This window comes from Myiozetetes cayanensis, unplaced genomic scaffold (genome assembly GCF_022539395.1).
Source record: "Myiozetetes cayanensis isolate MyiCay16 unplaced genomic scaffold, myiCay2020 scf4, whole genome shotgun sequence".
NCBI classification, from domain to species: domain Eukaryota; kingdom Metazoa; phylum Chordata; class Aves; order Passeriformes; family Tyrannidae; genus Myiozetetes; species Myiozetetes cayanensis.
Window position 1 is genome coordinate 48869091 of NW_026087631.1, and position 24035 is coordinate 48893125.

At 36.3% G+C, this 24035-nt stretch overlaps 2 protein-coding genes across 5 annotated transcripts in view; one reads left to right on the forward strand and one right to left on the reverse strand.

Annotated features, from left to right (window-relative positions):
• SREK1 (splicing regulatory glutamic acid and lysine rich protein 1) overlaps positions 1 to 6163 on the forward strand; it is a 33019-nt gene extending 26856 nt beyond the window's left edge. For all 4 annotated transcript variants that reach the window (XM_050330082.1, XM_050330079.1, XM_050330080.1 and 1 more), the window contains 3 exons: positions 2801 to 2896; positions 3357 to 3492; positions 4369 to 6163. In XM_050330082.1, coding sequence (XP_050186039.1) covers positions 2801 to 2896; positions 3357 to 3492; positions 4369 to 4518 — 382 coding nt within the window. In that variant the 3' untranslated portion in view covers positions 4519 to 6163. The remainder of the gene's footprint in view (positions 1 to 2800; positions 2897 to 3356; positions 3493 to 4368) is intronic.
• A 12695-nt stretch (positions 6164 to 18858) lies between these two features.
• Positions 18859 to 24035, reverse strand: part of LOC126647642 (interleukin-31 receptor subunit alpha-like) — a 30794-nt gene continuing 25617 nt past the window's right edge. Inside the window, exons 15-16 of the mRNA XM_050330086.1 lie at positions 22051 to 22114; positions 18859 to 19341 (exon numbers count right to left, since the gene is read on the reverse strand). Of these exons, the coding sequence (XP_050186043.1) occupies positions 18859 to 19341; positions 22051 to 22114 (547 nt within the window). The remainder of the gene's footprint in view (positions 19342 to 22050; positions 22115 to 24035) is intronic.

Sequence of the window (24035 nt, forward strand, 5' to 3'; positions counted from 1 at the left end):
AGAGAAAGGACCTTTCCTGCGCCCAGGCAGGAATGACATCATTGCAGCAGTACAGCATGGGGACTGACTGGATGGAAGGCTGACTGGCAGCAAAGGACCTGCGGGTCTTTGCAGCTGAGAAGGCCAGCAGTGTTGTGAGCAAGTCAAGGAAGGTACTTTAGTGACTGACATTGCCAAGTTGAAATGGTTACAGACCTTTCTGGAGAAGATTATTCAGCAAATTGGCATTTCAGTTGCCTGAATTTACAGTATAGCACTGACTGCTGATCATTTACCTGATGAGTGTAAAATATTGGACAAATAGTCTTCATCTTTTTGGAGAAGAGTTGAAGGTGGTATAGGACATACAGAACTTTTTAAGAACTAGGTGGCAGCTGAGTGTGCAAGTACTGGAAATAAAGTGGTTATTTGTGATTCCTAGCTGAAGGAAGAGACAGACCAGGGGAAGAGAATGATCTGACTGCCTTTCCAACTGACTTACAGGCTAGCAGAACCAGCAGTACCAGAGGAGGTGCAGAATGTTATTTCTGTGTATGATTAGGAGACACAGTATCACTCTGAAAGTAGTCAGACTTGCTTTTTCCTGAATTTTGCTATATTAGTATTGTGTAAGAGCACTAATGAAATAGGTGCACAAAAATCTTTTTGAAGACAAATGTAATAGAAGTGGGAACAAATGCAGTGAGACACAGCTGTAGTTCTTCAACTTGAAATGAGAAAAGCAGAAAATTAAAATTATATTTCATGAAGAAACAGTTTCTAGTTTGACCACAATTACTGAAGTACTTGGTTACTCACAGCTATGTATGCTGGAAAGCAAAATAAAGCAGGGTTGTATTTGATGTTACCAAAGTGGGAGAACACTATCAGAGTGATCAGTTTCTGATATAATTATTTCAAAAAAAATGATGGTAAATATGGAAATTTTCAAAATGAGATGTTTATTAATTAGTGAACAACCCATCAGTGATTGTGTTTATCTGCTCTATGTTTCCAACAACTTTATATTTTTGTTTACCAGAGAGGAAATCGAACTTAAAAACTTATTGAACAAAATACTTAAGAAATCTGGTCCTGGTGCAGCTTCAGAAGGTCCCTGTCTTGGTTTTGGCTGGGAGAGAGTTATGTGCCTTCTTGGTAGAGTGCTGGAGATTTTCTTTCTTTCCTGATAGATACCCTCTCCAGCCCCAGCAGGGGAAGGGAGACTGGGAGTGAGCTCATATGGGTTTACGACAGTTGTTTCTGGACTTTCTTTGTTCCTGCACGAGCCCCTTCCTTGCTCAACCTTTTCCCACTCTGTCCAGCTGTGGGTCACAGGGCTTGAGAAAGAACATTTTGGTAATTGAAATAATAATTATAACAACAATAATAACTGTAATAGGAAGGAGAGGGAGAGGAATAAAATCCCAGACAAACCAGTGGCGTACAACACAATCTCTCACCGTCCACCAAACGATGACCAGCCCATCATCCAGGGCAATCAGCAGCTCCTGGCCAACTTGCACTTATGGTATGGAATATCCCTTTGGCCAGTTTGGGTCAGCTCTCCTGGCCATGCTCTCTCCCGGAGTCTTGTGGACCTGGTTGCTGGCAGAACATGGGAAACTGAAAAGTCCCTGAGCAGCAACTAAAACATCACTGCATTGTCAGAACAATCCAAAACACATCACTGTAACCAATTACTAGAAAGAAAATTAACTCTCTCCTGACCGAAGTCAGGACAGTCAAGGTAAATAATACTGTCAGACTATCAATTCAGATAGTGACACTAGACATAACTTAATACATTCTTCTGGAATTTATCTAATTACTGTTGATTTCTTGGCTTTTCTAAGTACTTAAGGTTTAAATAGCTACCTCTAATGGTGTGAACTGAAAAAGTTAGTATGTGTAAGTGTAGCTTTTGTGTCATATCTAGAAGTTAGTTTTTAACTTTACTATTTTTCTTTGATGGTTCTTCTAATCTGGTTTTCCTGCTCTATGAAGTGTTGATAGAAGAAAATGATCTTATTTTGTCAAAAATAGGTTCTGCATTTATGTGGAATCAAGCTTTACTAGAGTAGTTTTTGCTTCAACATGTGCCTCAGCATGTTTGCAACCAGTTATTTAAGGTTTTGTTCTATTCAGGATCAAACTCCAGCTATGTAAAACAGCTGTTCTGTAACATACAAGCTCTTCTGTGCAATATAGAATGATAGCATTCTGTTTGCTGAGCAAGAAGCACTAGAAAAATAATAAATATTTGCTTATTCATTCTGATTTTGACAACAGCTTGGGATTAATTGTGAACAGTTTTCTTCTGAACCAACAGGAATTCTAGCCCATGTATTAAATTTCATTCATAAATTAAATTTCAGTCAGGTTAACCTGAAGTTTCAGTGGTCTTCAGGTTGTAATGTTACGTTTTGAATTTCATATTGCTCAAGTTATGCCTTTGTCTTAATATGGCACTTCATTCAACTGAATTCTTTTCCTGACTGAGGAAACTCTTAGTTAATACAGGATTAGTGAATTCAGTGTGTTTCCATTGTTATCAAGCATGTGATGATTAAAAAAAATAGCAGTTGAAAGGGTACAACCTTTTTTCTTTTTAAGCCCTTGCCTTCCCCACCAAACTGGCACATACAAAAAGTGTTTTTTTTCTTTGTACAGTTCTTATATTGTTGGTGATTTATAATGTTAAATTCAGGGATACTTGCACAGTGGATGTGTTAGATCATTTATGAGCTTTCTCCTTTTATCTGGTTTCTGAGTAAATTATTTTGGGATTTTGATGATCTTGAATTTCTTGGTCCTGTAGAGAAAGGCGTAAAAGGAAGAGTAGAAGTCCTTCCAAGTCTCCTAAAACATCGAAAACAGCAAAGAGAAAGTCTTCACGAACTCCTTCCCCCAGAAGGTCAGTTTGATGTAAACATAAAAGTTAGTGATCAGTAAAGAAGTCAGGATTTATAATACTTGTTTTATTGCCTTTGCACTTAGCATCTCAGATGATTACAATTAGTCAATATGATTCAGTTTTAATTTAAAACCAACCCAAAACCTTAGTGGATTTCAGCTTTGGTATGGTGTTCAGTGGGAGAGTTTCAAATCAATCAGCAATGCGAATTTGCTTCAAAATGATAAAACCCCTTGATCTGATAGAGATCAGTTTACTTTTTGCTTGGCAAATACAGTGTGTACTCATCACTTGCACTCTTAACCTCTCTTCAAGTCAAAAAATCCTCTTGCCTTTATGAAAGGTTTTTCTGTTACATTTTAGGATTTTTTTTAAAATGCACAGCAAAGAGTTTAAGTTGATAGTCAAATAGTTTGAAGTTTGATCAAATCCTAATTTGACTGAAAATTTTCTGAAACAGAAACAAGAAAGAAAAAAAAAGAGAAAGAGATACAAATAATGAAAGAAGAGAAAGAGAATGTTCCACCTCCAAGAAAAAAAGTAGTAAAGAAAAAGATGGAAAGGAAAAATCTGACAAAAGCACCACTACTTTGAAGGTAAGCTTGTGTCACCCAAATAATCAACAGACTAAAGTGGTGGCAGTGAAGCCATTACTGAAACTCCCTCCCTCCTTTTCCTTTCTTTTCATCCACTGTTCTTTTACTCCTTCTGTTTTCCTTATGAAATTATTACTATTTGGGTTTAGTTTTTGCTACTTGGAGACCTGCAATTGGGGTGATTGGGCCAGTTTGATAAGTCTCCATGTTAGAACTATACTGGACCTATAGTAGTATATAGAAACACTGGGTTTTGTATCTCTTTCCTTATGTTAGGAATTGGCTGGCTGCCTGCCTTTGTAAGTAGGCAGCAAAAGAGAAGGTGCTGCAGTTAAGAAAAGAAACATCTTCAAACTGCTTAATCTTAGAATTTGAATACCAGCATGCTTTAAAGAGTAGTTTGTTGTGCTCAGAATTATACAAATGTTATAAAAGAGCTGATTTATGTGACTCTACAAAGCTTAAGGATCTTACCCAAGAACTCTGTTAAAATGCATCAGATACCTGGAAAAAAATAGGAAAGAAAAAATTTAGCCCTGTTTTATTTTAAAAATGTGGTAAAATCTTGATTTCTGGAGCTGTTTCTCATAGGTACTGCTTGCTCTGTTTTTTCAGAATATAGATAATAAAGACATCACTTTATAGCAGTGATTTCTAGGATGACGGGTTGGTATGAGTGCCTAACTTCAGCCAATTGAAAAGAAAGCTTATTTAAAAAAACAAGTGGCAAAGAAGCTCACACCCGCTATTCTAAAAATTGCAGAGACAGGATAGGCGTGTAAAAATTGAGACAGTAAAATCACCAAGAGTTGATTGGAAGTCATATCGTTGAATACTAAGAAAAATTTTTTTGTAAAATTATTTTATCTTTGGTAGGAGAAAGATAACAAAGAGGATCAGAATTCAGAAACTGACAAGGAAGTAGACAATAGAGATACACAAAGGACAGATGAAGTCAAACTACAACAGAATGGGAACTGTCAACCAAATGAAGAAAGCCTCTCAATTAAAATGGAAGAGGTTTAAAGCAAAGAATGAACTTGTGATTCAACTAAGGAATGAAATCCAAAGCATCTTATTTCCCAGAATGAGGAAGAAAATGTCAAAGCAATCAACCTGACCGTGTTGATAGTACTTAGTAGTTCCTACAATTCTTGTGATAGCTTTGTTGTCTTCTTGCTGTAAAGCAAGAGAGCACGGACCAGTCATTATACCATGAAAAGGCAGATGCCATCAGAACTATTCATCTCTGAAAATCCATGCATTTCCATGATGGCTGTAGTTACTTGTAAAATCATATGTTTTGCTATAAGCTGTTATAAATAAGTAGAAACTGAAAGATGTAAACCTGTACTTCCCCCAAAAAGCTGAAGATATGCATTGAGGGTTGTTTAAAATACTGCTTGTTGATGACTTTTGTGTTGTTTTGCCCTGTGGGTTAAAAAATCCCAGTGTGTAATGTTTGATGTGCTTGAAAATGGTGCATAAATGTACACACCTTCTTTCCTTGTAAATGACAACTGTAGGGAAAGGAATTTTAAACATAAACACAGTTTTATCTTATGTTAAGTACCCAAGAACTAGTATGTTTTTCATTTGCTCACTGCTTGAGATTATTCGGGTTTATTATTTAAAACAGGTTTTTTACTAATATCCCTAAAATTAATATTTCTTTTAAAGTATTTGAACAATGCATGCTCTTTTTCTGTTCCTATAAGGAACATTGCCATGTTACAGATATTTGGTTATCTTACTGGGTTATTTTGGGATTGGTTTGTTTTGTTGTTTTCATTGTCCTTAGAGAAGTGAGCACGAGTATGGTATTATCAGAACTTAAAGCTTTGTTTTAGGATGTACTGCAGTGTGTCTGTTAAGCTGCAAATAGTACAGGTGCCATTAAGGAAATAATTTTATTTCTTCGGTTAAAAAATATGGGAGCACAAGCAGAAGCTTTAGTGCCTTCTTGAAATGTGATATTTTCTAGAAATGTATATGTGCTGTTAAACATTTTCAGCTAAACCTTATATGATCTCTCTTGCTATTTTGCCACCACCATACTGTAGACAAGGATGCAAGTGATTTGTCAGAACGGTTGTTTGGTTCACTTGTTAAAATAATGAAGCTCCATTTTACTTTTATTTTTTATTCTTAAAGGAGATTTATATATGAGAGCAAAGATGCAGTATGGGGACTACCACTGTACAAAAGTAGTAGCTCAATGTAAACCATATTCTGATCACCTGCATCAAGAAAACCCTTAAGACATGTAATCTACATTTGGATGGCCTTAATTGTTACCTCTTGATCATCTTCTCTGATACCTGTAGGGTGATGTAGAAGGAGTTGTTTGCAAAGCAGTGGGGGATAAATAATTTGGGGAAGAAAGTTAAATTTACACAGGGCTTACATAGTAAAGATTTTTTTTTCATTCTTTGGGAAGAAAGCATGTAAGAAGAGAATGACGAAATATTTTTGTCAAGGTAAAACGTGGCTTGTGTTCTCTGAACTAATTTAATTGGTTACATGAGATTTCTGAAAAGTCATACTTCTAAGACATAATTATACCTAAAGTGGAGTAGATTATTTTTACTACAACTTAATGCAATGGAATTACTTAATTGCCTTACCTCATGGGAAGTGTTATTTCAGTTGAAATAAAAAAATAATAATATATTGTCTGTTTGCTTTTTATTTGTTAAACTTTTCTTTTGCATAGTTAATTCTTTCAGTGGGGGGAAGGAGAGCATGTTACAGGGAACAAAAATGTGTCCAATTCCTAAGGTAATCAGATCACTTTGATTGTGAAACTGCTTAATCACTTCATTTTTTAGAAGATTTTGTGATCTTTAAGCCACATACTGTTGGCTGGTAAGCAGCTAATTCTGATAAGAGAATAACAAATCTCTGTGCTTACAGGAAGAATGAAGGATTGTGTCTTACAACATCGGCTGTCTTATTTATGATGTCTAGCGTAGAGCAAAGAGATTGTTTCTGTGCTTGTTATCCTTGGTACCATTTCACTAATAAAATTAAGTATTTTATAGGGAAATTTCTGTTGGTACATACTTATTAAAGGAATATTTTTAGACCATCTGGTCTTATTCACACAACTTCTTTGATTCAGAATGTGGGTATTGGTTAAAATATACATGCATTATTTATGGTATCTTTGAAAAGCTAAGTTTCTCCTTTGGGAAGAATTTGGATTCTTGAAGTGTATCATGTTTTAGCTTAGATATTAGTTTGTTATCATGAGTTTTGTTATTCTGAAATTGCATAGCCCCTATGATCTATTGGTTATAGAGTATGTAAAGGATTGTATACACTTAACTGAGAAACATGCCTTTGGAAATTGGTAGTTAAGGATGGCAGCCTTAACTTACTAGCTAACTTACCACATGTGTGAGGCAATATGCAGCATATTGTTATGTTGTATGAGAATTATAGTCCCTTACAGAAGGTTTTTGTTTGTTTGCTTTTAAAAAAAGGAAAAAAACAAACCAACCAAAGCAGCCAGCCACCAAACACACACACATTTCCTCCCCACCTCAAGTGGTATTTTCTTTCAAATACTTTGTTTTTTGGTTTTGCTTTGTAAATACTGGGCAGATCTGTGAGGTTGTTAAGTTCTATTTGTATAGGATGTTTTATGGTTCCCCTCTTCCTGAAAAGCCACTGCTAGAGAACTATATACTCCATAAAAAGTTTATCTCAGCAGAGGGTAGTTCATTTTAAACTGGTAGTGTAGCACAGTAATTAAGTTTCAGCTTGCTCCTATAGGATTGCGCGCATTATCCATTGAATTTGTCCATCTTCCATGGGAAGTCCATTGCCTCATTATTAACAAGCTTGCATGCTGAGCTGCTATGTCAGACCATTTGGGTTCCTGCTTTATAAATGGGATTAAATCGAGTAGAGGTTTTGAGAACGGTGTAGTTCACAATAGCTCCATTGTTTTTACGTGTAATTTCATGTGATTCAGCCTTTATTTGAAAACTTGACTGCCCAGAAGAGTAATCATGTGGTGCCATTTTGCAAAGACCATGTAAAGCACGTATGCGTAAGCTTCCATTAGTGCCCACAGTTACTTCCCAACAGTGTTTCCAGATAATAGACATGGATTTTGGAAGAAGAAGATAGCAGAAGAAAACTGCTGGTGCATGAAAGAGGATTTCAAGCTCAAGATAGAGGTGGCTGTGGCTTAGATAAATTCATCAAAGTCAATGGATTTACGCAGGTGGGGGGGATGGAATTTTGTTTGCAAAGACTGATAGTATGGTATGTAAAGAATACTGGTTTTCATATTTCAGAACTAGAAGGGATAAAAGCACTGGGTTAGAAATGAGAAATATCTGAAGAATACCTGGGAAACCGGTGAGGTGTGGGTTCTGTCTACTCAACCACCTGCTCATTTTTTTGATGACACTTTCAGATACATCTGAACTAGCCTTATCTTAGCTGGCTGACAGCAGCAGCCTGTGCACAGCTTGGATTCTGAAACAAGCTGTAGACACTTGGATGTGTTTACTCTGCTGCATGGGAGGAAAAGTCTGTAGTCTGTAATATGCTTTGCGTTGCTTGCTAATGTTCTCTGGCCCACTTATATCTAAGGCAATACCTGAAATTACTTGGAAGCCCTAGTGTTACATCGTAGCTTCTCTTTGTTGCCCTTAGCTTGTAGTGATACCTTGTAATAGTTACTAGAGTGGGGAAAATTTTCTTTCGGTCTAAGAAAGGGATAGTAAGCAAAGGCTGCTTTGTATGTTATAAATTATTGTATAGTTCTTACCTGTCCTTATTACTCTGTTATTTTTTCATTCATGTGTATGACCATTACAAGCAGTAATGTCATAGTGATGTGTATGTTGTCTGCTTTTAGGTCTGAAGCATCACTGTCTTTTTGTTGATTTGTAATGAAAGAAGATTAGAGTTCATGTACTTCTAGATGGGGGAAAAAAAAGAATCCAAAGTGTGATAATTGCATCATAATTGTAAAACAGTCTTCAGGATGTGAATTATGAATAATTAATTGGGGCATATTATGGGTCCCATCTGCCACTTGGTGATATTTTCCATTTTATAGCAATCAGTTACTGCCTTTGGTGTTATCTTAAATGTGAAAAATCTGATTTAGTGACATAACTGCTGAGATCAGTAAATGGTTAAAATCATGGCAATCAGTAGGCACTTAGTTCAGAGAGATGCAGTTTTCTCAGTAGAGATTGGAGTGTGGAGAATTGAAATATGGAGATAGTGTTAGTACCTAAAGAGAATCTAAAATTTAATTTTGTTTTCTAATATGTAAACAGAACAGAAGCTTTCAGCTTGTACTTTAGGTTTATTTTTATATGTTGAAAAATGTAATTAAAATTATATTGAAAACTAAAAACAGAAAAAGGGATTTTCTTTTTAATGTATGAGAATCATACTTTCAATAGTTTAATTTTAGATTTTTAAAAAATGTCATTGCATGCAGTATTTATTTTTATCAAGAATGCCTTGTTTGTAGGTAAGTCCTGTTACAGGATCTGAGCATGTTAGTGTGTGGCTTTCTTCTGTATTCTCTTCAGTGGAAAACTTGTCTGACAATATACAGAGGCAGCTACTTTCCAGCCAGTTTGAGGAGATGAAGCCGTTTACACATCAATTCTTATCGTTTAAATAAATGCTACAATTGAGAAGCTATATACAAACTTCAGTTTTGGTGTTTTCTGAACACATGAACTCTTTATTATCCAAGAGGGAAAAATTTTTTTTTAAAATTATCATGACAGTCAATTTTAAGATTGTTGAGCTTAATACAGGAGAACATGGACAGCAAAAGTGAGGGTTTAGCTGTTTACATATTCTATTCTAAAAAGCTTCAACTTTTTTAGATTTTATTGTATTGCATTTTTTATGTTTGTCTGGTGCCAAATTTGAGATTAGAGGTTCTTGGTGTACCAAATGTGTTCTATACTAATCTTTATAATTAAATTATTCTTTTCATGTTGAAAAAATTACATGTCATCTTTGGGCTGAAAGATATATCAGCAATGGCAAACCAATAGTTTCATCTTCCTTTCACTCAGTCGTTGATGTCATTAATGAGGCTGTAAGTTAAACAGCTTTCTTAGAAGAAGTTATAGCTCTTACTTTTTCCTTAGTGCAAAGATTTAGAACTACTGCAGCACTGATGAGTAAATCATGGGCCACTTAGATACTCTGAAAAGCCCGCATTTGCATAATATAACTCATTTACATAATGTCATTTAGTGAAAGGAATGAGTGATCTGTTCCAGAAACAGCAGGAAAGTAATTTAACATTCATAGTTTATGTAGCCTGTCAGTACATCCTTTCTGGTATTTTCCCCACTGATATGGGAGCTATGTCTCCTTGGTTATGCACAAATCACACTTATCTCAGTCTGGGTTCCTGGGGAACCTGAGCACCCCAGCAGAAAAGTATTATTTCCCTTCTCTACATTCAATATTTCTAGTAGTAAAGTAGGTATTCTAAGTTGAATTAATAGGTAACCAAACTTGTACAATGTTGATAATAGTATATTTTTGCATTACTGATGCAACTATGAAATGGTGCATGTAAATGCTCTTACGTAGTTGTTATTTTCATAAATAAACAATGTCCCAAAGTTTTAATGTTGTCATAAACTCACTTCCAATACATTTGGATGAGATACAGCAAGCGACTGTGAAGCGTCTTTTTTTATTATTTTTTTTTAACAGGCTTTATCTGCCCCAGAATCAAGTGTTAGAAACTAAGTCTGTTGTACTGACACTGGCAAGAATGTTACAGGAAACATGATAAGGGTTTAAGTAATTGAATGTAACATCACTGTTTAGTTACAGAAGAGGCTTTTGAATCCCCAGTGTGAATAGGGGATTTTCTTCTGCAGAGGAAAATACCATAGTTTCACTTTCAAACAGTAAATTAAAAATTTGACTGTATAGAAGACTATGTCAGAGTAGGATTAGGAGTTCAGGCAGAGCTTTTGGCTTTAACAGTCATACCAATGTATGTCATGGATATTTTCATAATAAAATTCACTTTTCAGTGCTTAAGATTCTCTATTGCTTTGTATAATGTGAAATAAACAGGAATGATTAAGGAGCAAAAGTTTGAGATTTGCTTCTCAGCAGTGATCTGATCTTGTGATTTTTGAGATCAGTCATGTCTGTAAGGAGACTTACGACTGGTTAAGTTCCCACTGATCAGGGGATTTAGTCAGCACATCTGTAGTCTGGATAACTGCATTTCACCATGCTGCTGCTCTGAATGTGAAAAATACAGGGAAAAACTGATCTGTGAAACACTGAGATGACTAAAATGGTTCATAACATGTATTAATTTTCCCTGTTATATACTGCCTACTTTACTTACATAGCTACTAAAAAGAAATTCTTTTAGAGAAGGAGAGTGAAAATTGACTAAAATAGCGATGGTCTTTTAAAATCAAGGTTTTGTGTGCGTGGGTTTTTTTATCTCCTATTTTAAAGAAAACAGGCAGACTTGAGTGTTAGTACTTTTCTCTTTTGTGTGTTTCTTCTACATCAGACTTGAGGAAGATTGTGCTTCTCCTTCTGTTTCTCTCTCTATAAATCTTACATTTCTTTTTAAAGATAAAGCCTAAAGAAAAACCTCAGTTTTTATTGAAGCAATATTTTAAACAGTTGCTTTGGATTACTGGATTGAGGAGTTAAAAGTGAATGTGTCAGTCCACATGAGATGTAACATTTTCCACAATTGTTCATCTGCTTTGTTCAATATTGAGATGATACTCTTCTTATTTAATTCAACTAAGAGTCATTTAATAAGTTTTCTGAGCTATTATGTCTTTTTATTAGCATGGCATAAGAGAGGATAAATAAAAAGATGGTATATATCATCCAGTAACAAACATGTTTTGGATTTGTTTTGGTGTACCCAAGCCAGAAGATATTTTGCATTTCACTTACCCAAGTTTCATTTGTATCACCAAGGATTCACTTTGATTCACTAAAATCTTCTGACCTTTGATATGTTTGCTTTGTTATGTTTTATTTGCTTCCTAATTTCCAAAGACGATGGACAGGTGGCAGTTGTACATTTATGGCATAAGCCTGGGAGAGCTAGAGGCTGCTTTATTGGGCCATTTCTCAGATAGTGTAGGACATACATTAAGTCACTTTAATACTCTCTAAAATTATATTAGGACTTAGAATACTTTCTTTGTTCAATGAAAGTGTTGAAGAACACTTCAGAACCTTTAGATGGAAGAAGGTGTTAGACCTTGGGTCATTGCATTGCACTGAATGCATTAGAAAGAGCTTTGACTGTGTTTTTTTGACTGGATGAAAGATGGCAGGTATTGCATAAGTTAATTCATTTTAATAAATCAGATTCCTTTGATCATTTTTACCTCTAGTTTTAAGGAATGTAGTAATTCAGCAGGTGATAATAAAACGTATGAATCCTAGTACTTTTATTTAATAACTTTCTTCTGTTAGATGTGTAACTCTTTTCCAATAGTAGCTCATAAATGCAAATGGAGAGAGTATTATGTCCCTTTTGAGGTGATCGTGTTAATGGCTTCTGTGTCATCTTCTGCCTGTAAGATTAGAAATATTTTCCTTTATGCTTTTTATCAAGAGGATGAATAGAGATCTATAAAGACCATAAAAGTAGAAGTTTTTATTTTAGAAGCTGTATCAGCCTTCCACGTTATAGCTCTCAAGAGCTCTATAAAAGCAATCAAACATCATTCCTGGTCTGTCTCTTGTCATAAAGAGGTGATTAGCTGTCCAAGCCTGCTGGTAGCACTGTTCAGTCATCTTCTGACTTAAAGGCACACACTAATGCCTAACATTAGTGATCAGATGTCTCTGGGTGTGATTATACCATGTAAACTGTTGCCACTGCTTGGTGCTTAGATAATGGGAAGTTGTGACAATGTCAGGGTGGAATAGAGCTTTTGAAAATAATACTTTCCAGCACAATACAAAATCAATAGGTGGAAAACTTCCTTTTTAAATATCGTTCTGTGTATCACTTACCAAGACCTTCCGAATCACAAACTTGGATTTGCTGTAGCGGTACCTTATTTTGAAAATGTTGCCATTACTGCTAAGAACACGGGCTGGTTGTATGACCCAAGCAAGAAATCTCCAAGAAAGGTTCAAGCCCCTGAAGGCATGTTGAGGGAATTACAATGTGGAGACAGAAGTGTTCAAGCCATAATCTGGTGTAGGAAGAGCATCTTCTGGAAGTTAGGCTATACCACACTGCAATATAGAATTCAATACTGGAACATCCCCTCCTGACTTGTCACAGTAACGTTTCAGATAGCATTTAAATGCTGTGTATTTAGACATAGAGCATGCTTTGTTACAAGCCTACTGCAAAATACCACTATTTTTAGTACTCTACCACTGCTATTTTTGTGCCCTAGTGTAGAATTAATCTGCTAAGAGGCAGTGGAATGTGTTCTACCTATTTCTATGTTAATAAGAGATACTCATGTATGTTGCAGGTTTGTTTTGACTTTGTCATTATGCCCAGTTCATTACCTGATGCCTTGGACCAACCCTTGGGGACTGAGTCTGATATATGTTGGAGCTTTGCATTTGATTACATGCACTTAATCAGCTGCTGAAATGTATTTCTTTGAACTGTTTCTTTTGGAGGATGGAAGGTAAATTAGAATGCCTGCAAGCAGGAAGGTGCTTTTATTTAAGGAAAGAGAAAATAAAGTAAATTAGAAATCTATAGTCCTTACTGCAGTGCAGTTTATGACTGCAATGAGAGTTTTGCCAGGAAAGAAAAGAGATAGGAAGTGTAAGGTTGGATTCTGTAACATGGCATTTGGCAGAGTACCATGATACCACTGTGCAAAACCGAGCCACCTGAGCAGCACAGCTGCTTCGAGTTCCAAGTCATTTTGGAGCTGCTGGAAGGACAGACAATGCAAGTGGAAGGGTGTAAGGAAAAACAGGCACTGTATCTTCCATTTTGCTCCTAGTGCTTGGAGGTCTGTCCGTCGCCTTTGTTCCCTGCATCCAAACCATCTCTTTTGTCCCTGGAAGCTTTCAAATAACCAGTCATTATTAAAAAACCCCAACCAACAAAAACCATATGAAAAAACAACACCACCAAAACCAACAAAAACTCCCAACAACAACATAAAACACGACTGTCCTTAGAAATTGAAAAGGTAGTATTCTGTTATGCTTGTAACTGGTTCTCCAGTGTTGCAGAGAGGATTCTTAAGAAATGTCAGAGTAAGAAACATTCTTAGTGCAAATGGCATCAAAGCAATTGTATAATGGGTTTATGAGTACACACACAACACCTTTTGGAATTGCAGACTCCTCAAGCATTCCAATGGAGATACAGTCTATGTATAGTGAATTCAAGTATGCTGCTTCTCTTACTTACTAAGCATCTTCTGATTAAGGTTGAATGAACATTGAAACTGAATGAATAGAATGACATACCACTGGATTATTTTAACTGCTTTTGGAGCTAGGGATTTTCTCAGCATCCGCAAAATCTCTTATGTTAGTAGTGAAAATATCTGTGTTTTTTCCTAGTGGGATCTTTTAATAGCAATGTAATTTTTATTGAGTAAATGCATTTGGTGTAAATTTTATCTCAGTTTTTCCACAAATGCTTTACAGCACTGGAAGAACATTTGTATGACCCAGTGTAACCAGTTAGAACTTCAGTGTGACTATGTGCTATTGCTTTTACAACTATGAGGTACTGACCCATGTGTTGAGAAGCTACCATACAGTCTTTGCCCAGATGAATAGCTTGTACATGTGTATTGTATGGACACTGGCAATTACAGCTAGTTGGACACAGCCATGATAATTAAAAATTGCAGAAACACACGTAACCTCCTTTCCAAAAGCATGTGTCTTGAATGTAACACACATATTTCACAATGGCCAAGTTCGTTTCAAGACGTCAAACCTCCAGATACTGAACACGCAACAACAGGTGTCTTGCCGAAAGGGCATTACTGAGTCTTATGGATATCAGTTCTGGTGATACCCAGTAACAACACAAATTAAATCAGTGCCAGAATGGTTATTTAATTACAATTCACAAGAAAGGTGATTATTGCTGATTGCTGAGTACCATGGCTTGAACCACTATCAGCAAAGTTAACAATAGCCATTACTGTTTGGAAAAGCACAGAGAATACCCATAAGAGCTTTTTTGTTCTGCTGTCCATTTCGGTGGTAGCAATCTATCGAAAACTGACTTCAGTCTGTAATTTTTCAGGTAAAGCAGCATATCTACTGCTCTCCAGCCTGCCTAGACTCCAGTGTCTCCAGTAAGGACCGAAGTCAATTCTGTGTCAGTTTCCCTGACAGGCCTGCCTGTAGCTGTGCCTATCATTCCTCAGGATTTTCCTTTTTACTACCCGTGTCTACTAGTTCAACAAATCCAGATTATTTCCTTGGTTTATTTGTTTCTGTAAAGTTTCAGCCTTCACCCAGGGAAGGCTTTGTGCAAGGAAGTTAGAGCACAGGTTTTACAAGGAGCAGCTGAGGGAGCTGGGGTTGTTTAGCCTGGAGAAAAGAAGGCTCAAGGGAGACATTGTTCCTCTTTACAACTACCTGAAAGGAGGCTGCAGTGAGGTGGGGCTTGGTATGTTGTCACAGGCAACAAGTGACAGAATGGGAGGAAATGGCCTCAAGTTACTCCAGGGGAGGTTCAGATTGAATATTTGGAAAAAATTTCTTTACAGAAAGGATTTTCAAGCCTTGGAACAGACTGCCCAGTGAACTGTGTCACCATTCCTGGAGACAATTTAAGGACATGGCAGTGTTAGGTTTGCAGTTGGACTCAATCCTAGAGGTCTTTTCCAATATCAATGATTCTGTGAAGCATTTTAGGGGTCTCTGAGGATGGGCGATGCAAATGACCATTTGTAGCATAGCAGGTTGTTTTCAGTTTTATTAGTCAAACTGATCCTTCTGTTGTGGAAGTGAAATAGATATCAAGATAAGATTATTCCCACCCCACCACCGTTCCCATGGAGTGATTAATCTTATCAGCAGTCTTCTGTAAACATTGCTCAGAAGTGAGTGCTGTAAGCTGTCACAAGTTTTATTACCTAAGTTTATACCCATTCAGTCAATGCAGTGCCAGGACACAGTTAAATCATTCAGGCAGCAGATACACAGTGCCACCAAGAGAGAGAGAGGGAAACAGGCAAACTAAAAGCCTGCAACACAGAGTCAAGGGCTCTAAGACAAGTCATATTCTGTAAGCAGAGGTCTTTCATGAAGTGCTCCATTATTTTACAATTTTTGTAGCAGTAAGTGGGGTTGACTCGATGGACAGGGTGCCACTGTGCTCTTTGCTTTCCAGAGGACTCTGCTCAAGTGCAGATACCATTGTGCCATAAAGGTGGCTTTCGGGGTTGTCCAATTACTCCAGAGGCTTAGGGTTTTGGGGGATTTGTAGATACTTGATAGTTAATATTACTCATTTGGTAACTAATACAGAGTGAAAAGCCCTCCTCAGTATTATGGTTGCTGTAATCTCCTCTTCCAGATTGAGTACCTATTTATCTTTCTCTAAAACACTAATTATTTTCAACCTGAAGCATTAATCAAAAATTAAAAAAACACCACCAAACACCTTCATGTCCATGCAAGAAAAAACCTCTACTCTGGATAGCAGGAAAAAATAGGTATGTACTAACTTTGCCTTGTGCAAATTGTTAGAGTCTGTATGAGAGACTGAATATTTCTTTCCTTTCTCTGTAAATATAAAATGCTAACACATTGTAACCTTGCACTATAATACCCAATGCTATAAATCACTATGCTTATGTGCCTCCAGGCCTGCAGTTACCTTTTATCATATCTAGATTCTCACTAATGCTAACAGTGGTCATCTAGAGCTATTTGACTGGGAAAAGAAAGGAAAAAATAACTTGAAATGCCTTGGACTTTGTGATCTTGAGCCTTCATACCTGTAATTTCACTCTTAATATAACATATGTTGAAGTTGAGAATATTGACACTAAGAACAGTACTGAAACTACTTGAACAGTACTCTAGCACATGGAATAAACTATTTTACATGTTTATTAGTAGAGGAAGGCTTCTGTAGTCACTGTACAGTCACATCGGTTATGCATACACTTTTTTAAACTGCCTGAAGAGGTCAGGTATTACAATTAAAAATCCCTGTAAAAGAACCAACCAAAAAAACAAACCAAAGAAAACTATTTGACCCTAACCTGTGCTTCCTAATCCCATATCTCTAGTAGGTACATTGTTCCAACAAAGCATCCTTTTTTGGCTGGATGAAACTATTTAGCAAGTGTACTCTTCTATTTCTCTTCACATAAAAGGTTCTTTCTTTGCTCTAAAAAAATACATCGTGATGGGATAGTTCTTAGGTTATATCTAATCTTCATAGGACGGTTTTTCATGTGTCTCTCATTCTCTCATGTGTACTCGTTACAGCCATAATATAAAATATTTCTCTAATGAGATCAATTAAGAATTGCATATACTGTAAGCTTTATAACTGAAAGTGGAATACATCCATCTCTTCTATTTGAGAGCCATTTGTGCTTCTAGGACAATTCTTCTATCCTGATATATACATTTTCTTCAACAGGATGTCAGACAATGGTTAATATCATGGAGTTAATGTTCACTAGGTCAAAAGCCCTCTCTATTGAGTTTCATGTATGAAGTCTGCTTCAGGTACTGAAACTGTTTGCAAATCTTAGGTTTAATTCTACTTATTTACTTCATCTATAACAGAATATGTACTGGCTTGGTAGGCACAGAGTAAGAAAAGAAGGTTTCAATAATTACAGGAACGAGTAAGCTATTGAAGGTACTGACTGCATAAGGAAAATAAGTTGCTCTGACCAGAAATGAAAGAAATACTGTAAGTAAGGACCATGGATAATTCTTATATCTGGGAGATGGACAAACCATAACTACTTGATAATTATTGTATATCTGGACTTCATTTCAACCTAACTATTAGATATTACAAGTAACAATAGCTCCACTGATAGCAGGATCATTTGCATTCTCCTAAATTCAAATCAGGCAAACTTACCAGACTGAAGTTTAAAGAAAAGAAGAAAGATATTTAAAAGACTGTCCAAACCTTTTCAGTCTCTGTGGAGTGCTCCCGTTATCCATTTTTTAAATTACCAGGTTTAACAAACACGAGTAAAAAGGTGTACATTGCTATGTGGGAGAACAATGAATTCTAAGTGTTCAGAAAAAAAACAGTGCATAACCCACAGTGAAAGACCAATTAATTCCTGCCAGTCCTAACACATATAGAGATATATAGATAAAGAAAGAGTGAATGTAAATAAGGGAAGTGAATAAAACAGGTAATTAAACTAGAGACAACAAAAAGCTAGGCTTTCTTCAATAACAGCAAACGATTAATACCTACAGAGTTCATGACTGAGAAGTTCTTGTAAGGCAGAAAAATGGTTCAGACTTCCTTGCATTGTGGAGATCCTTGCATGATGGAGTCACAGAGGGAGCATATTAAGAAAGACACCCTTTTATTCCCCTTTTATCCTCCTCCATCAAATCTTTGGAGGGATCACAAACTGAACTATCTATTCAGCTCTTGAAGTCTGTTCAGCAGATACTATCATTGCATGCAGAATGAGATCATATCTGGAACTACCTCTCCAAACCCATCATGACTGGGTTTCTCTGTATGTATAGGTAGATGTAGGAAGAAATAACCTTAATTTAATGCAAGTAAAAACTCCACTAGTATTAATGAAACCTATCAGCATCTTCATTTACACAATACTGTTTACCTACAATATAAATCTTAAGATGTAAAGCACTCAAGAGATTGATAAACATAATTAATAATTTCAAAGCTTTACACTGTTTTCTTTGGCCAGCTTTGAACAGCTGGAAAACTTCTTTGCAGTGTAGATACTTCTGCTCATTTTTTTAATTTATGATGTAATTTTACTTAAGAAGAACTTATGAGATCTGAAAATCAGATCTGAAACTTCTCATAGTAGTTAGAAAATTTTTCTGATGGCAACAAAAACACTGTGCTTAAAGTGGAAGCTTTAAATGGCTTCTGAGTGCCCTGGGACTAAGTATCTACCAACAGATACCTTACTGGAAGGTTTTTCCTATAGTTCCTTGTAAGATGGTTGGACTTTCCACAAGATGACTGTGGTGAAATAGCTAATCTAATTGTGCAATCAATACATTTCACAAGAAATTTTCCTGAAGTAAAGACAACTATTGTCACAAGCTCACTGTCCTATACGGTCCTAATGACCTCAGTCAAGTATCAGAAGTTTTTGAACTTGATTTTATGGTATGGAAAATTATGAAGAGGCTTCAGTTCAAATTGACTTGCCCCATGAAAGCTGGTCCAGATGGCAATAGTACTACCTGGCTTTGTTTGAGGTAGTCCTGGGGAGCAAACAATACTTTATGCACAGTTTGTGGAGGCTTACTGCTTAGTTCCATTTCTACATGAGGATGAGCAGCTGTTTCAGAAAGCTTCAGTGTCAGACTCATCAGGGCTTTCTGACTGATCTCCATGCTGGTGTAGTCACTCAGGAGTGGTACCGTAAAGGAAATTATACCTTCTTTGCTTGTAACTGCTTCTGCAGAGATTTCTTCATGCCTCAGGCTTATGTCTATGTTATTGCTAGGTTTATCTGACTGGCAAGTGTCACATGTGCTGTCTTCTCCACCATCTGTAAAGAGACCAAGCTTCACAGGAGCCTTTGACTCATGCTCTATAACAAAAAGACTGGTGGTATCATTGTCTGACAGGGCCTGAAGTGGTGGCCTTGAAACAGGTTTCCAGTTAGCCTGTGAGACAAAGCAAGAAGAAAGAATAATGTGCTAATTAATCCACTTCATCTCATCTTTCGGTTTAGAAACGAAGGAAAATACTTATTTCCCCAATTTAGAGGACCATCTTCTCCTCTCTCATAATATTTAAGCACAGTTTTTCTTGCTTTTATATATACTTGGGATCAAATGCATAGTGATAAAATGTAAGCCTCATGATGTGCTGTTCTGACACCCACAGCTTTCAAAAAGTTTAATAAATGTGTTACTATAAAAAGGCAGCAGCTTGAGCAGCGACCAGACAAGATTAAGCTGTCAACTGCTGCAAGCAGTTTGTTGTTAAACTTAATACCATGTTATGATCTAAGTATACCTGGAGTAACAAGTTTTTGCAGATTCTGGATGATTAAATGGAAAACAGTTGCTAATGCCAAGCATTCTTATTTTCCCCTTAGATTGTTCTTTTAGGTTTGCCCTCCCTTGCCATAATATTTTTTAAATTATGGGCATGCTGGTATAGCTAATAGCTTTTATTTATTTATATATTTCCTTTCTCACCTACTTTTCCACCTCAAGCTGCTTGAAACAACCTACAAATTTACAGAATAAATAAACAAATAAATGTACAGAACATAGCAAGATTTGCTCCTTGCAGTGCCCATTTGGGAATACCTTTCTGCAGGGTTCATTTAGTGTTCATAATACCAAATTACATCTAGACAAGATATGCGGTAACCTCTTTATTATACTGTCTCCTCACATAGTGCTTTTTCTGCTTTCCCCCAAACCATTATCTGATATCTGTTATTACTGCACCTGCCATGTTATTAACATGTTATCAATATTTCTCTACCAGATTTGGCTAATACAGACTTTATTTTCTTTGACAGTTGCCTTGCTGCTGCAAAAACAGTTCAATGCATTTTAAATTAATATATATTTTTTAAAAATATTTTATGTCAGTGGCCCTGTGGTTCATAAACCCTTTTTGTCCTTTCTATAACACGCAGCCTCAATGTATTTCATTTGCAATTCTTCACAATGGCAAATTATTCTTTGGACCTATTAGATTATTTTGGATAGTGGTTCTTACTCCTTTCTTGCTGAATTTCTATACTGCAATTCAGCTCCACCTAAGCTCGTTATTACACCAAAACAGCTTCTGCTCTTCCATTCTTTAGGGCAGGAATTCTACAAATGCTGAATATGATAGGTTTCTTTTTTTTCCTTTGAGAAGTCTAACTTCAAACAAGTATTGAATTTGCAGATCTCCATCTTTCTAAATGCATGGTGGATAAGAATGAAGAGGATTAGGTGGAGATATTTTTACTGGAGTGATCAGTAGGGCTATCTGAATGCCAGCATTGAGAAACAGAAATTGTTAGGTGCTCATAAGCAGAACAATTTCTTTAGCTGAAGAATTGGTGAAACTGCAATTTTTGAACAGCACCACTTTTGCAACTCTTTTGTTCTGCATTACTTGGCTTTGAAAAAATTACTATCTGATACTGGCTTTGAGCCCCCTACTTTTTAATCTACGTTTAAGTGGAAGAAAGGAAAAAAGCAAGTGAGGAAGTCCTGATCTGGAGTATGAAAGCCTATACTTGCTCTGTAGCAGGAAGGAATGCTGATGTTCAGCAAAACCTTTGATTATCAGCAGACTGTCAGGGTCTTCTGAAATTTTGTTTCTGATTACTTTGTTTTGTGTGCCAGTTTTGGCCAGTATCTGGCTCGTAGACATGTACTAGCTCATGTCTGAAATTTGACTGGATAAAAGACTGCTTTGTTAAAACTCACAAGTTGGCTTGCAGAATGAGATTTGCAAGTGCCAAATTAAGTTCAGTTCTGCCAGAAAAAGAGATTTGAAAACGAAACAGTATAAGTTCCTGCTCCAAAAACATAATGATAGAGACTTAAGAGATAAACCTAGTTTTTGTAAAAGAAGGACTTTTATTATCAAACGTCAGCAAAATTGGAGGAGAAACTTGTTTAAAAGGGGGAAGGTAAGAAGGGGGAGATGCAAATAAATCCACTAATAGACAAAAATTAATAATGTGATCTCCAGCAGCTCCTCCTAACAGCTGTAATTCCTTCTAACTTCTTTAGTGCTGAAATTCAGGTATCCTTATTGAAATATATGGGGAGCTGTGGGCAAAATTTGAGCATACTGCTCAAACAGCCACCAGCTGACCATCCAGTGACCTTGGATTGCTCTGGAGGCAAGTAGATACTGAGGTGAAGAGCAGACTTCAGAAAACACCATGTACATTATCTCTGTTATGAGACTTCTGTGGAATTAGGCCACAGTTCTTTACTTTGTATTTTAAGTAACTTGTACTTGATAATCAGTTGCAGCTGGTAAGAAACAACTGAATAAAAAATACAATTTTTCTCTTTAAACTCCATCTACCCCTACTCAGGTTTGATTTGTTCTTTTGAGAACCATACCTTTAAAAATGCTCTATAATGTACTCAAAGAAGTCCTAGACCTTTATTAAAAAAAAATTAAAAAATTAAAATTTAGGCCTCTGCCTAAACAACCACCTTCCCTTATCCTATGTTTTGAATATTACTCCATCTTCCCAACTGTTGATATCAGTTGCTTTCTAGGATAAAGTGTGAAAGGACTAATAACTAGCATTACTAGTTTTCAGCAGGAAAGATCAGTACGATCAGTAGGAAAGATCTCTCCTGAGTATTTTTGCACACCATTAGAAGAGTACTTGCCATTTCTTGGAGTGCACTGCTGTTTCTTGGGCTTGGTACACTGGGCCAGCATGATATTTTCAGTCTGTAAAGAAATATTCTAAGTTTATTGTCAGATTAAATGACTGTCATTTCCTATGCATTTAAATTAACTACCACTTATACATAACACATTGGTATTTTTGTGACCATGAAAACAAGGCATTTACAGAGACTTTTAAGCATAATGCTAATTAGAGGCTGAAGACCAAACTTGGTAGTCTACAATGAAATGCTGAGTTAGTGATTATTAGCATTTTTGTTTAATGACAAAGGAACTGTGACAGGTGCTAGTAAGATTGTCTCTTTCTATGTATTTAATAACTGTATAATCCTAATATGTTATAATTTCCACAAAACCTCCATCTTCCTTAAGGGCTCTGGGACACATAGAAGGAAGTTTGTTCTAGTAAGTGTTTGCTCCTGGGCTTCTACTTAGAAGTTTGCTTTCAGTCAAATAAAGACCAAGCTATTGCTATGTGCAGCTCCCGTGAAATGGCACTGCAAGGGACTCTAGAGGGAACAATACAGCTCCTTCTCTTTCCTGATTGTTTTGAGTTTAGCTTTTTCTGAAAGCTATTACATAAAGTATCTCACCTCCATAAGAATAAAAACACCTCAATACAGCTGTGAGAGGCTGAGAGTTTAAGTAGACCATAACTCTCCTTTGTGTTAACTTCAGTGTTTTCTTGTTTTGAAATTAAATCTAGACTCCATTAGCTGTAAAGTACTTCACTGAGGTGAAGATTGAGGCTGTTGAGTTACTGAATCTTCTTGCTGACTCCTGTGAAGATGGGTGTTTGGCTGTCGGTTGAGTTCTTTCTTACAAATCAAACAGGCAAATGAGGGGATCTCTGGGATGCTTTATCTCAGTTCAAGGTGTTCAATACTTCTACAGATTTACAAATTTAATGGCTATTTTGTAGTGCTACCTATGTGTAGGGCTTCTGTGTGCTGCTTGATTCTCGTGTGGAGTTTTTTTTTTCCTATTTTTTCCTATTGGTCCCAGGCAATGAAGTGTGATCTTATGCTTAACACAATGAAGTATATTCTAGGTCAAAACTTCTGCATAGTCTCAGAAGTTCTTGTCCAAAATGCTGGATCAGATATACAACAACTTAAAGTGCAGTCTGAAAAGGTAAGAGCACAGGAGACTTAATGTGGCATGCAGTGTCTGTTTCCCAGTGGCAAGGACAGGAGTTCAGGCTAAAGCAGGCTATGTCATTTCAAGCCACAGGTTGTACTGTCTGTCTTTTAGCAGCTGTGCTTTCAGGTTCTGAGGCTGCTGCTTTATAAAAAGGAGAAAAAGGGAGGATAGTGTTCTAGGATATCAAAATAGTAATATGAGTGCTTACATGCAATTCAGTTTGTCAGAAAGTTAATATTAGAACCCATTACTATGCATGACATTTTCTTTTAGTGGTAGCGTATGCCTTGGATATTGTACCTCAAATTAATTTCTGGGGGAAGACTTATTATTGCAGAAAATTAGTTCTAAAAGAAGTAGACCTTATCCCTATCTTAAAGGCCCCCTTGTTATTCTCTCTTCTTCCTACTCATCCATTTATTATTCCTTCTCATGATATGCTTATGTGCATAATTTATACAGCTATTATCCAAATGTTTTTGCAAGAAACTTCTTAGATGGCTGCTAAAATTTACTTTTGTGTTTCCATAGAATAGACATCATTATCAGTTGGGAATGAAAGAGGATAATAATCAAATGCGTGTTTTTTCAATATATATAATCTATTCTGCACTGTGATAAATGATCCTGGCTATTTCTGGTGGTGTTTAAGACAGAAAATAGTCAGAAAACTGTATCAAAAGAAAAAATTATAGAATTTTTTACAAGCTATTTTAATCAGCTGAAGTGGTTTGTAATTGCTCTCGCTACGAAACGAGTGTGGTGGCTTTTATACAGTGTGTTTTTTGAGTTGTGTTGCTTGTAATGACAAAAAATGAAA